The sequence below is a fragment of the Falco punctatus genome (assembly GCF_963210335.1).
Source record: "Falco punctatus genome assembly, chromosome: 3".
Classification (NCBI taxonomy): domain Eukaryota; kingdom Metazoa; phylum Chordata; class Aves; order Falconiformes; family Falconidae; genus Falco; species Falco punctatus.
Genome location: NC_137582.1, coordinates 80,572,998 through 80,587,221, shown reverse-complemented (window position 1 = coordinate 80,587,221; position 14,224 = coordinate 80,572,998). Strand labels below are relative to the sequence as shown.

The following is a 14,224-nucleotide window of genomic DNA, read 5'->3' as shown; positions in this document are numbered from 1 at the left end:
CATACACTCAATGAATTTCACTTCTTAAAGCGTAACAAAATAGCTAGTGCATGAACATACTCAAGCTATATTATGAAATCTGTGTTTAAAGAGTAAGTGAAAAGATGCACCCTGTTCTAGGTGTCACGTAACACATTTCCCTCCTATGGACAGTGCCCTGTTAAGCCAAATGGCTTAACCTTGTCTATGAAGACCATTATTTTCCATGTGTACAGACTGGATTAGATAAATTACCAGGTAGCTTCGTTCTGGGGTTCAACACGGAAACCACCTAGAGATGACAAATCCAGCTTTTTTAACTAAAACATCAGAGAGACAGCCTAATGACTTCGATTGTCCATTGCATCGATAATTAATTTAGGGAAATAAACACTTCTTCCTTCTCTACAAACCAAATTCTGTTTGTTGCATTTGGTTTTCTACTCAAAACAAGAGCTGAGGTAGCTTTTCCTGTAACAAAATCAACAGGCACATCAGAGGTCAGTTACTTTCAGAAATGGTCGTCCAGTCCCACAACCTTCTACTTTAGAAACCCCTGCTGTTACTCTCTCCCCTATGGGCTTACTGGCTCTTGAAGAAGATATATCCCCCCCCCCCGCCAAGATTCCCATTTGCTCCTGGGGAAAAAAAAAAAACCAAACCCAATTCACAAGATTTTGGCATAACTATCGTGTATGAAGTTCCAATGGCTAAAAGTATCTGCCCATGACAGTCTGTATTCCCTCCCCAAATCTTATATATGGTTATCTATTTTACATGGCTACCTCAGATGTCTGAACACTGCACACATACATAGAAACACTAAGGAGAGATGCATGGAAGAGCACTGACTAATTTGTACAATAAGAAATGTGGTTAGAAACTGATCATTTTTCACAGGCCTTTAACAGGTGATGGGGAAAAAAATCAGCCCTGCGGCTGCCAGTGTCTCTCCAGATAAACAAACTCTGTAGTTTCTTCCAGGAGGAGTAACCGATGAGGAGGCTGCGATGAGGAGGCTGGCCATTCATACAAACGGTCAACAAAAACTTCCCATTTAGAAACAAGGCCAGATTTGGTCCTAATAAAAACAGCCTGGTAACTTAAGGGAAGGAAAGGTTCTCCTCCATCACAGACCACTACCTAGTTTAAGGTTTCGTTTGCATTCCACCCAGACTACACAGAGATGGTAGCCATTTCGGCTGTCACTAGTCACCTCAGTCAAAGCACATCTAGGCTTCACTAATCATTCAGGTGCTCTCTGTGGTCAGTGGAAAGAGGAAGAGGCACTTCAGTGCAATTTCTCATCTTCTGTAGTTCTGCTGCCCTAATCTCCACCCACATCTCCAACCAAGATGGTATGAATGTACTTCCCTATGTCACCAATGACTGGAGATACCCAGACATGCAACCCAAACGAGAGATTTAATTTTTATATAACTGTAGTTCACAGAAATAACTCCCACCCAAAGGCTGTCTAAAGGGGATCATATTTCTTGATACTGTGAAAAATTATGATATGTGGTTGCCTAGTATTACATACAATGATAAAGAGATCAGTGAATATAAAAAAGTATTACCTAAGATTTGCTAAGTGGTATTTGTTAGAAAGTTTTGTTTCAGTTTTACTACAGAATAAACTGAAAAGGCAAACAGATACAATTCTGTAAAGAAATTTTTATCCCTGCACGGAGCAACATAACTTTGGGTGGGTAGGAGCAGAGCACATGCAAAGGCCCTTCCCAAAACAGCACTTGCTGTTAATAAGTTGTTACATGAAGCAAGCAGCCACCTGAAAAGGTCTGTGAGCAGAAGGACAGTAAAAGACTGGGACTATCATGTCTACCTCAAATTAATCTGACAGCAGGGCTCTGATAGCGTAAGGGTGATTAAACCCAATTCTAGGCCACAGCTCATATGTGACTTGTACATTGAGTTTGAGCCAACCACTGATAATAAGCATTCACAATACAAAGTCAGACACAAAAAGGTGAAGATTATCTTCAGCAAGAAATCCTAGTATCCCCCTCCAAAGTTAAAGACTTTCATCTCCACTTCTTGCAAGCTGAGATTTGAGAAAGGGTTGCCTGTAGCTGTAAAATACAACTATGCTGGATATGTTCATTAGTCTACATGCCACTTTCCAGCAGCCAAAAAAAAAAGCCACTGCATAGCAAATAATATGAAAAGCATGGATATTCCTACTGCTTATCTGTTGTATGTAAACACCTCAAAGTTTGTCTTGCATTAATGCCCACCTTTTATAATTCAATATGCAATCAACAGAGGTACTTAGTTCAGATATTGGTAGTTCAGCTGCAGCATACAAACCCAACTGGCAGTCATGTTAGGCAAAGTCAGATATGTCCTTCCCAAAATATTTTATTATGGTTGTACTGAACAATTGCTCCGCATAAAGAAATACTCTTCAATAACCTTTCCAAAGATCTGCTGAGTCACTGAAGGAGAACTGGCCTTGCAAAAGATTTGCACCAACAGAAATGGTTTTGTACACAAATAATGGAAGAAGTCCTTTCATATCAGGGTCAGAGTTCTGCATTGACAGGTAAGTCTAAGCCAAGCAATCTGAGCTACTATCAACTCAGACTTTAAATGAACTCAGTGAGACCTTACTGGTTTCAAATTCTATTTAAACCTAGTCTCACAATTTAAGAGAAAAATAATGTAGTTTCTACTTCCCTACATTTACAGATTTCAAAATAGAGTAACAAAGCAGTCCACCAAGAAAAGCAACTAATTCCTCTACACTCCACCAGTCCTCATACTGAAATACACTAAGCTGCACCTCCAGATACTTGGCAGTTACATGTTCAGAAAATACATAATCGTAGTAGAGATGAACTCAATTATGTAGAAAGCAGAGGTTGCTGTAAACTCATAAAGGAATGCACTCACTATGAATCATGTCTGGCACTAAAACCACTTTTTATTATTTTTGTTGGAATTTTATTGGTCTCCCCTTCCTTAATGGCTGCTATTTGAATGTAGGGAGATTAGCATTGCCAAAACTCTAGCTTAGGGGAAAAACAAGCCCTTTGCATGCACATCATCCTCAACCATTTTGCTAGACAAGAATCAGTTCACCACCGCAGCATTTACAGCTGCATGCTAGAGAAGGCTTAAGAAAGGGGCAAAGATGAAAAATCGATGCGAGCATGTTTACAGTGCTGTAAAATTTGTTTGACCATCTTCAGAATTACTAGATTATTTATTTGTTTAAGGGATAAAAGCAACATGTAGAAAGCCTTCTGTAAGGCTCATTCAGCTCCTTCATTATAATGGTTATACATCAACACAGCAGTCTTTCAACTTAGACCCGTTTGGACATTTGTTCAATGGATGAAGTGTGCAAGAGACACTCAAAGCCAGCATGCACTGCACAAGCCACTTCCCTACCCACTGAAAGACTCCACCATGCCCTCACCCTGTTTCACTTGCAGAATTCCCCGCTCCAGTTTAAATGCTCAAGGCTTCTCCTAGACAAAAAGTGACTTCTGGAGATTGCCCAAGGGCTATTCCATGCACATAAAGAGAGGGCAAGCTGTAATGAAACCTTACAGATGCAGCAGCTAGCACAAGCTTGGGCAGAGCACAAAGTTAATTTCTTGTTAGCCAGATCAGCTTGAAGTTTCTCTGTATCGCTTGAAGTGTTGCAATTACGTACTGCTCTAAGCTATGCTTAATTAGCCTTTAAGCAAATGCTCATTTGTAACCTGCATGCAGTGTAACGCAGAACTAAATGTTCACAGCAAGCAAAGGGAAATTACACTGAAGGTACAATTGCACAAATATAGCTGGCTGCCTCCTGGTTTTCCCTTCTTATTAATATCCTAGAAAATATTAAGAAATGTGTCACACTGTACAAATGCTTAGAAATATACGTTCTCTATCCCTGGAGCTGAATGTGGTGCTCTCCTGCCTCCCCAGCTGACGAGCACTCTGTTCCCCATGCAGTCACGGCCTCTCCCTGCAGCCAATGGAAGATTTGGGATTTATATTACCTTTTTCATCTGTGCCGTCAAAAAAACCCAAAAAAGCCCCAAAACTCCACCCCAAAAAAACCAACTTGAAGCCCCAACAGACAAGGATGCAAATCATGATGAATAAGTAAGTATGCTCAAAGATAAACAAAAAGCATTAACAAAACTTTCACCAAATAGCATGTAAAATATTGACTGGATCCACATTCAGGAGTAAACCCCAGACTTGGTGCCTCTCATGAAGCCGACAGAAGAGGAAATTAATAGGAGGTTCTCAGATGTATTTAGAACCTTTTAAATGCTACAAGTGGAACGACAGTAGCTTCAAGCACAGCAAGGACATTTTTCAGCCAGACATCATTTGAGTCTGCTATCAGAGGACGCTCATTTGACAAGGCTGTATGTAACACAGGAGGCAAGGCTCAGCCCCACCTGGACAAGCTTTACAAAGCTTTGCCAAGTTAGCTTGTTAAAGTAAAAAATTCAAAGGTCAGCTGTGGAAAAAAATCCATAGAACAAACCAAAATATAACGCTAAAAAATACTCTGACAATATCAAGCACAAGGTTTTTACTTGCATGACTAGATGTTGTTATTCCTTAACATTAGCTTCAGTTCTTTGACTAATTAAGAGGGTGATCTTTATATGTTTAATGTCTATTTCTTTTCAAGCTGCTTCAGAAATATATTACAAGGTGTGTGACAACACTGCAAGTAATCTTCTGATCTTCTCCTATATATTCATATAATATATATATACACACACACACACACATGCACATACTTTAAACACTTAAACATAACACTAACCTGGAGTTTGGGAGAACTCAGTAAAAAGCACTCAAACTCAAGCACACCAGGCATTTTTCAATGCTAAAACACAGGGTACACAACCTGATACCAGACACTTATCAAAGATCTTGTCTATAGCTTGTTCTACATAACTGCATACACTTGGGGAACGGGAATTGCTGCAAACATTTGTAAGGCTATTTATAAGTCCTGGAAATACGGTGGTTGGCTCACTTTCAGTGGATTTTAGTAAGCAACAGGGAAATAATTGTGACCAGCAACAGCATGACAAGCAAGTTACTTCAGAGTAATTAGCTGCTCTTAACAGTTTGCAGGCAAGGACGAGCTCAAAAATGACTCAAAGAAGCCCAAGGGCAAATTGCCTATAAAATTAAATCCTGGTGTTTTACTATCAGGATGCTGTTGTTTAGCTTGGAATACTGTTTTCCATAATGTTTTGCACCTTATTTCTTTTTAGGGATGGCTTGTTCCTATTCTTCTTACCTGTTCTGGCAAGGATAGTGGGGAAATGTGATTTTTAAAGCTGAACCTAAAAGGTGAGAGGAGGAGCACATGCAAGGTCACCACAGGGTGAGGTAGCCAACCTTCCCCTGTGGCTGCAGGGCACAGACATAACTCTTGGCACTGGAGGCCATTTCCTCCTGCTCAGGCCCTCTGTGGCTGCTGAGCACGCTCCAGCGAGCCTGACGCCTTCTGCAATGGCGTGGGCCATTCAGCACCCTCGTGCGGCTAGGGGTGATGCTCCTTGATGTCTGGATGGGCAGCGCATGACACCGACACTGGGTGTGTGCAGGGTAAAGCGATGTCCTCAAAGTCCATAACTAAACAACCCCAAAAAGCAGAGCACTTCACTCTGGCCAGACAAGAGCTGGGCAGATAAAAGGGATCGCTGGGAAGACCTAGGTGCTCTAACGTGGCACCTGTTTGGTGAGAAACAAAAGCAGCTTTTCAAGGTCTCTCCCACTTTCACCCCTTTCCCCTGTGAAAACGTGCAGACCACCTGCTGCTTTGCTGTTAATGAAATTTCACTGGTAATGAGTCTGCTGAGACAAAGCTGCTTTACCCACATCCTCCAGAAACATCCCATGCTTAATACGGGATCTGAAATCCAAACTCCCAGCTGATAAGTCAACCCATTTTGCTTCCGAGTGGTATTCATTTCCCCCTCAGCAGCAGGAGAAAAACCAAACACTTATGGCATGAAGCATAATGAAGAAGTTTCCAGGTCCGTTGCTTCCTGAAATGCAGCAGGAGAAACCGGCTCCAGTAACCCTGGCAGCAGCAGGGTCTACCACTGGAGAGAATAAGCAATCCTAATGCCAACACAGAAACATGACGTGGCTTTTGTGAATCAGTGATGGCTTGCCTTTTAACAAGTCCAGATTAAACTCATTTTTATAGAAGTTTTGCAAATGATGTTCAGATTACAGGCAGGCTGGAAGCAAAGATTGAAGGTACTTACATTAATTAAACAAAATCACTTTTTAGTACAGTAATTCTGTACTCCTATTAGGAGAAAGAATAATACAATAAGAGTTTTATAGCAGTAAGAAGACTATAAATCAGAGCACAGAGAACTGAAACTCATCCCACAATGATTCAATTAACTCAGTGGTATTATTCTAATGCAAAAATGTTATTAAATTCCAACTGACATCCCCTCTGTTTAGGAAACGGAACAAAACCTTATCTGCCAGTTCTGCAGCAATGCATAAACATCCCATTACCACACCACTGAACTTGAAAGTTCATTCTTCCCCTGCATGTCCACACACAACCACCAAGTAAGTGAAGACAGACATTTCAAACAGATTTCCATTTCAAATGTGGGCACAGTTCACTGTCCAGGTAATCACAGCAATCCCAAAGAAGCCTTTTCCATGCTGTGAACAAACAGCATTATTTCTGATACTTAAGCAACCACTGTGTGGATGGTTTGGAAATGAACAAACTGAACACTGGGCTTTGCCTTCCACCCCTAGATGTAGATGCCAGCAAGCAAGCAAAAAATTGGGCCTCTTCCCAGTCCTGCAGTACATATGTCCACAGCGCTGACTGGGGGATTACCTGCCGCTCGGCTCTGCAAGGGCTGCCTCAGCTCACAAAGGACCCCGTGATTAGCTCACCTACCGACCGCTGGCAACAACATTGGGCTGCAAGGTCGTGCAGGGTACACAGCAGAGGCTCTAACCTGTAATTTTAGATATATATATATTTTTAATATATCTATCTATATATATTTATTTTTTATATAAAATATAGATATAGATAATTTTAATAAAAATATAAATAAAAAATATATTTTAAATAAAAATATAAAATAACTTTCTTGCATCTGTCCTACTAGGCAGCAGAGGTCCGAAAAGGTTTCTGCCCAAAATATCGGAAGCTGACATGAACTCACACCTTGAATCCACGCAGCACAGATGGCAAAGAGAGCCAAGACTCAGCGCAGCAATTCTCACCATGCTGTGCGACTCCTTAAAGGCCATCACTATAAAGTTATGACATCCCTAATAGATCTCAATCATTTATTTACAGTATAATAACAATCAACCAATATAGTTCTGGGTTGTTTTTTTTTTCTTAATTCCCTACCGCACTGATGTTTACACCCAAACCCACTCCTGCTTGTCTTGCTAGGCACAGAGAGAATCAGAATTTCCCTCATGTTGTTTTCCCATTTTCCCCCTGCACTCTCAGCCTAATAGCTTCTCAATTCTGTCAATTCCCAATCAAAGTGCAGAACACTGAAGTTACATTCTCACTGTGCCATTAATAAAATATAGCAAGAATAATGTCGCACAACAAAATTGTGCAAGGGCACACCTTACCAAGATGCGCACACGAAAATTTGGTGTGAATACACTAATGTACAGCTACTGCAGCATATAGTACAGACTGCTCAGTATTTATACATGACAGCCCTAAAGGTTAATTGCCAACCGCATTACTACTGTAAACCAGTTTTTAAAACAACTGCAAGTGTTACTGTGTGGCTAAACACCTGGTGGGGCTACCAGCACATGTGCAGCAGGAGAGGTTTGAGTTGGGCTGGTCCCGTGCTGGAGCATGCCAGACCCCCCTTGGCCAGGCAACGCATCCCCCAGCGCGCTGCCGCCAGTCCTGACCACGCAGCCCTCCTCTCAGCACGCTCCTGCTGCAGGAGCATTGCTCACGGGCAGGGAGCCAAAATGCTCCTGGGAGCAGGGCCAGGTTTGTGTCATTAAAAACAAAAAATCCCAACAAATAACATACTTTTGGGTTTGAGCGTGAGATGCCCTTAGTATTTCCAGTAATTCATGTTGGGACTGTAACTACTGTTCTGGCACTTTCCAAACAAGAATGAAGAGACTAATTTCTTTCTACCACCAAGCTTCTTGCTGTAACAGGCATGAAGAAGGAGAAACAGCAGCTCTTGACTTGGTGCTGATCCCCGTCCCTAGCTGACCAGGTGCAGGGCTCCAGCCGAAGAGCCTGCAGACCCACCGACAGCCCCGTGCTAACAGCGCTGAGGACTGCCTGTCTTTAGCTTCGTCCAGCAGACTCGTTACCCTTCAGTCGCTCGTTACTCTTCTTCAGTAACGAGCAAGTGAGACCTTCAGAGCCATGTGACCTCACCCCTCCCTGATTTCTTCGGGAGCAACGGGACGTGTTCGCGTGACACGGGGGACAAGATGATAAGTAATGCAACATCTTTCCCACACTGTCCATCAAATTTAGCTCATTTAAGTCAGGAAAGTGTTATTTCTCCAAATGAGAGAGGGGCACTCAGGGAAGTGCAAGGCCTGTTTTCACACCATGAGATCAGTGCCGCAGCAGAGCCCTGATCTTTCCCAATTTTTCCCAAACACAATTGCAACTTTCTTAAAAAAGGGCATCCAAGTTAAACGTGCCACAGAGCAATCTATGTATGATTTATTTATTTAGCTTAAGAGCCTTGCTTTGAAGCAAGACTTGAGAGAAACAACATGATAGATCACGGCAGACACCCATGAAAACCTGTATTTCAAAGTAGGGCCAAAGCGAGTGCCTAGACCTGGACCTAAGGAATTGTCCAGATTAATCCAGCTACAGGATTTGGCCTGTTTAGAAAAACTGAAGTCACGTTGACTCAACCTGATGTCAGTATTCATTTTCAAACTGTCTTGTTGCTAAAGGTTATTCAACTACAGGATTAAGTACAAAATTTGCTGTCATACATGTAAAAATCTAACTTAGTATGTAAAGATTTCATTATACAAAAGTTTGTATTTTTACACAGCTTTTCTTTCGGAAATCAACATCCTTGTCTTCAAAAAAGCCAATATAAAAGTTTTACAGGATGAAAAATTTTTAAAAGCTGCATCATAACATGTAATAAAAAATTTTAAACCAAGAACTGTTTACATGAGTTCCCTTGAAAGGTAACTAAATCTGGAAAAAAGAATAGCATTAATTCATACCCATTTATGAATTTAATTTGCTAGAAAAGAGTGAATAATTTTGGTACATCAAACTGCTATTTGGAAGTTTGCCTGGGCTGTATAGAAGGGGGATGTGAGAAATTTGCCCTATTTTTACAGTTGAAAGCTTCATTGACTCACACAAGATTCTTTAGCCTAATATCCTGTGGCATTGCAGTGACCTACATGTAATTATTGCATGCTTTTTCCAAAATATTTGTACACAACCAGAAATTATAACCTAAGTTACCAACCAATTCTTAGTTTATACCAGCAACACAAAGATGGACTTCAATTAGTGGTAACCTAGCTGTCTGATGTTTTTAGTGATCTTTTGGACAATGTTCAGTCTTGGTTTGGTGTAGTTTTATGGTTTCCATTTTTCTTAGACAAACACATTTATCCTGTTAAGTAAATTATGTTTTAAAAACTTTCAGCTGTCCCTTCGCCCAGCTTGCAATCACTGCCCCCCTCAGACATGGGGTGATCTCGTGTTTGTAGGTGCGCATGTGGAAGATGTGGAGTAAAGGGAGAGGAAAAAATACCAAACGGTCTTGCAACATCCCATGGCGTCACCCAGAAAATGGCCTTCCTGCTCCTGTCTTTACCTGCCCTTCCCAGCATGGAAAGTAGGAGTGCTTACATGCTCACAGAGGTCTGCTGAATTTTCTCCCAGCTCATGGTTGGGCTCCATGGTGAGAGGCAGATGGGTGGTACTTAAGAGGACAGAGAGGCACATGATGGAGGAGGAAACACTTGGGCATGCACTGATCAGGTAGCTCCTCTCCCCATCAGCCTCCTGCTGCCCAAGCGCATGAACAACGCTGCTCTCAACTCAGGAACTTAAGAGCTTTCTGGCAGCTACTGCTTGAAGGGTCATACTTTCTCCAAACACAAGACACGTGAGGGGTCTCGCTCACCACACCAGTAGTTGAAGTAGCTACTGACTCAACAGCACAGCTACTTTTTGCCCAGGTACTCACCAACCAGATGACTACGTTACTAAAATTTTAGTGGTGCCAATTTTTACAGAATCATGTGCCGTTCACTATCAACAGGTTGATGTCTAACATTTCTCACAGTAAAACTTAGCTCAAAGTGGGCTGTTTCCACCTGCAGAACTGTAATAAAGGATCATAGTGGTGAACTCCCAAGAGGCATATAGATGTTTAATTAGAAGTCATTTCTTAACCTCTACCATCAGATGTCTTTGGTCATACAACCATATTAGCCCAGACCTCACCAGTGTGAAAGTTGCACTGTGCAGGATAGCCTTTGAAATGTAATCTAAAGGTTCACAGTTATTTCTCCGTGAAGTCTTTCACTGCTAAATTATGTGTCAGTTACTCAACCTGCCTATGTGCTTCAAATAAAGAAAAAAAAAAGTATCAACAAAATGTGTTATTTTAGGCTTTTTTCCTAAACCAGAGAAGATTACTCAAAGTCAAATATAAACCCCAAAATCTGCAATGATTTTGTACGCCTAACATTCCAGTTTTACCTCCCAGATTATTATACTGATGCTGCCATTAAATGACTATCTCATTTGCTTACACATGCTCTTAGTGTTGTGCTCGTACAGAAGACCCGTTATTTCTCACTGTTCTCTGTCTTCTGGGAAGCAGGTGCTGTACGCTCCTGCAGCCATCGGCTTGAAAAGCAGTATTTAGTGCCTGATTGGCAGCAGAGCTAGAGGTGGCATACTGCTTCCTGCTGTGGTGAAATAGGTATCATTACCTAACAGAGCTCAGAAAATATATTAAAAATTTTATTCCCGATATGTGCACTTTTTAGAGTAAGATAAAGAAAATGCTTCCTCATCACAAGAAAAAAAAAAAAACTTCTACCACAAGGAAAGAAAACATCTACCACAAAAAAGTAAGAAAAGTTTATTATAGCTATTTTTCATTGCTTTACTGCTTTTACCTTTCTTTGCTGAGCCAAGAAAGAGCATGAAACAAATGCAGAGCAGTGCATAAGCAATGTTACGAACCACTTGTTAAAAAAGTGGTGGTAACTGCATGAAAAAAATAGGGGAAAGGATCAGAGGCATCCTAACAAGATTTGCATGTCTCAAGCTCTGTGATTAACATTTGTCATATGAGAAAAGGCGACATCCATTCTTTCAGCTGCAAATATAATTCAAGCTTTATGATCTGAAAGGTCCTTTACTCACTCTTTCATTCATACACGTATGTTTTTCCAAAAAAGAACAATATACTGGTAAAAAGTTTTAATTTAGTAAAACTTGGACAGAGCTGGCATTTCTTTATGCACAAGGTCTAACAATGTGACATGAGACTCTTCTGTGTTTAACCTGACTGGATCTTTACACTCCTCTTGCATGACCACTACTAGGTTTTATCACTGCTGAGCTGTATTTCAAAATTATAAAAAAAAAAAAACCATAAGGCTGAGCCGTTCCAAGAGGAACAATAGAAATGACACTTCCTTTCTCGTGAAGTCATATCAGATATCCCAGCTTCCCAGTGATCCTCCACTGGTTCACACAGTCAGCAAACAAAATATCTGCTCCTTTCTGAAATCCACTAAGTCTACGTTAACCTGGGTCCCTCTCAAGTCCCCTAGATATGAGCTGACCAAAAGCAACGTTTCCTCTACGCCATGCGTATGCCATGATGCCCTGTGTGATCAGAGCTGCAGCACTGCTGCCTGGAACTGCTATTTGCCTATCTACCCACACATGCCTGAGAAGCATGAAGGGAATTACTTTTTACAAACACCTCATATATCCCATGTAATCAGAATGGCTCATTCCAATCCCCATTTTAATCCTTGTTTATAACCTGCAAGGAGAGAACCTGAAATTAAGCATCATTATGTTTAACCTCGGTTTGCATTTAATGTTGTATTTGTATTTTTCTTAAAACACAGCTCATTTTCACTAACAGCCAGCCATATTTTTTAAAATTATGAAGTAAAATTTAGGGAAAAAAATCCATTTTATTCTGTCTTTTTAGCCATCTTCTAACATACATTAAAAGATTTACTTAATATGTGCTGTTAAACCACTGGTTTCTAAATTCCATCGAAAACTGACACACAGATCACTTAGGTTCTTAAGGCTTTACAGAGTGATCTTTAGCGTGCTTTGATTAATTTCAGTAAAACATAAACTGAAAACACAAAAGAAACCCTGAAACTGGGGAATATTTGGAAATTAACGCAGGTTCGTCAGCAACTTCAGTTTGCCTCAGGAAGGCAGCTATGCTGTCCTGTCGGTACTTGGTTTGTCTCCCCAGAGTCAGGCGAGCACTGCCGTCCAAAACCACCTCTCTGCTTAGCCAGTACCCAGGCCTTTGATGAGGTCCTGCTAATTTCCTGAGGGGGTGACTCAGTTTCTTCCCCTAGGGCATTATTCGGTTATCTGTCCATCTTGTTCTTGTCAGAAATACAGTAAAACCAGTGAAGACGCACTGTGCCTTTCAAGTAAGCAGACAGCTGTTTATGGTGATGTGAAGCAACACGGAAGATGCAAGAATGCACATCAGGGCCTACTGCTTGTAGCTGAACTATCCATCCAAACCCTTTTATCAGTCTGGGCAGACGTAGGAGCTACTTACAAACTAACTCAGCAGTGACACAGAACATTGTGATATTTTTGGGAACACAAGCACAGAACCGTTCTAAGCCAACAGCCAGTAAGAGCGACCCATCTTTTCAACCCCATGCAGGTCAGCACAGTCTACAAAACACAAGGTTTCTGAGCCCAGCTTCGGTCTTCAAACATGCTCAAGGACTGATACAAAACAAGACAGTTGTTCCTTAAGAGAGTGGAGCTGGACAGAGAAGAAAAATTACTTGCAGTGTCACTTGAGGTTATCACTCCAGACCATGCGAGAGGTCTGTCTATGCTGTCTTCACTGCCAAGAACCCAGAGAGCCACTCAACCAGCTTTCCGTGATACAGTGCTCGCCTTAAGTCCCATTACAAGGAGCTGTGCCTAGATACATGCTCTAAGAGGACAATTTTGCTTTTTGAGCAGCTGCACGAAAACCAGCAAAATAAAGCAGCACCATGTCCTTAAAGAAAACAGCTGTTCAGTGTTTCTGTGACACCTGGAATATGTAGTATAACATGCACAGATCCTCCTCCAACTCTAAGCTAATCAACTTGACTCCTGAAATAATAAGTCATTACCTTGGATAACAAAATCTGAAAGATATTAGGCATTACCGCTTCATTCACAACATGCACATACATGGAAGAGACTTGTTTCATTTTTACACTTCAGACTTACAAACCTTTTAAAAAAAGGTCTGAAGCCTGTTTGAAGACACTCTCTTGGCCAGAGCTGCCCTACTCACAGACAAACCCTACAAGCGTTTCTACGTATCCAGAAACTTTCTTTCTGCCTTCAAACTACAACAGTACACTGATGGTTTGAACATGAATGGATGACCCAAAGCTTCATCCCATACTTACATGCTTACTAGCAGGTTGACTCTGAGGTAAAGATCCAGGGGCCAGCACTGGAGAGCTTGCAGGGCTACAAAGTTCTGGAAAGGGATTTGGGATGGCCGGCAAAGATGACGTTCTGAATTGCTGCTCTTCTTCTTGAAGACGCCTATAAACACAGAAACACTAAGCATTAAGAGGAACAAACTGGCATCACTAGACCTGGATCTCCTGCCCCACCATTTACAATAATTGTACTAAAGCAAAGGAATCAAACCCACTCTTTTTCTAAACAACTACTATACAGTTACAGCAACTGCAAGCACAAAGTACGTAATTGCATGTGAAAAATGACCAGTCAGGTAACTATGCTTGTTTTGTTGCTTGTAACTTGATTACTTGGGTAACTGTGCAAATAAAGTAAACAAGTATCTGTGTGTACTTGCTGTTGTAAGCAACAGCTTACAAGCTTAAGCTCTGTGTGCCAGAAAGTCAGTTAAGCTCTTCCAAACCAGTGTGAATCAGGAGAACATAACAACAGTCACTTGGAGCCAAATTCCACATAGGT

General features: G+C 41.2%; 1 protein-coding gene across 3 annotated transcripts in view; it reads right to left on the bottom strand.

The window, feature by feature from the left end:
- Positions 1-14,224, bottom strand: part of GRB10 (growth factor receptor bound protein 10) — a 169,147-nt gene that overhangs the window by 41,729 nt on the left and 113,194 nt on the right. For all 3 annotated transcript variants that reach the window (XM_080379039.1, XM_080379038.1, XM_080379037.1), the window contains exon 5: positions 13,684-13,825. In XM_080379039.1, coding sequence (XP_080235165.1) covers positions 13,684-13,825 — 142 coding nt within the window. The remainder of the gene's footprint in view (positions 1-13,683; positions 13,826-14,224) is intronic.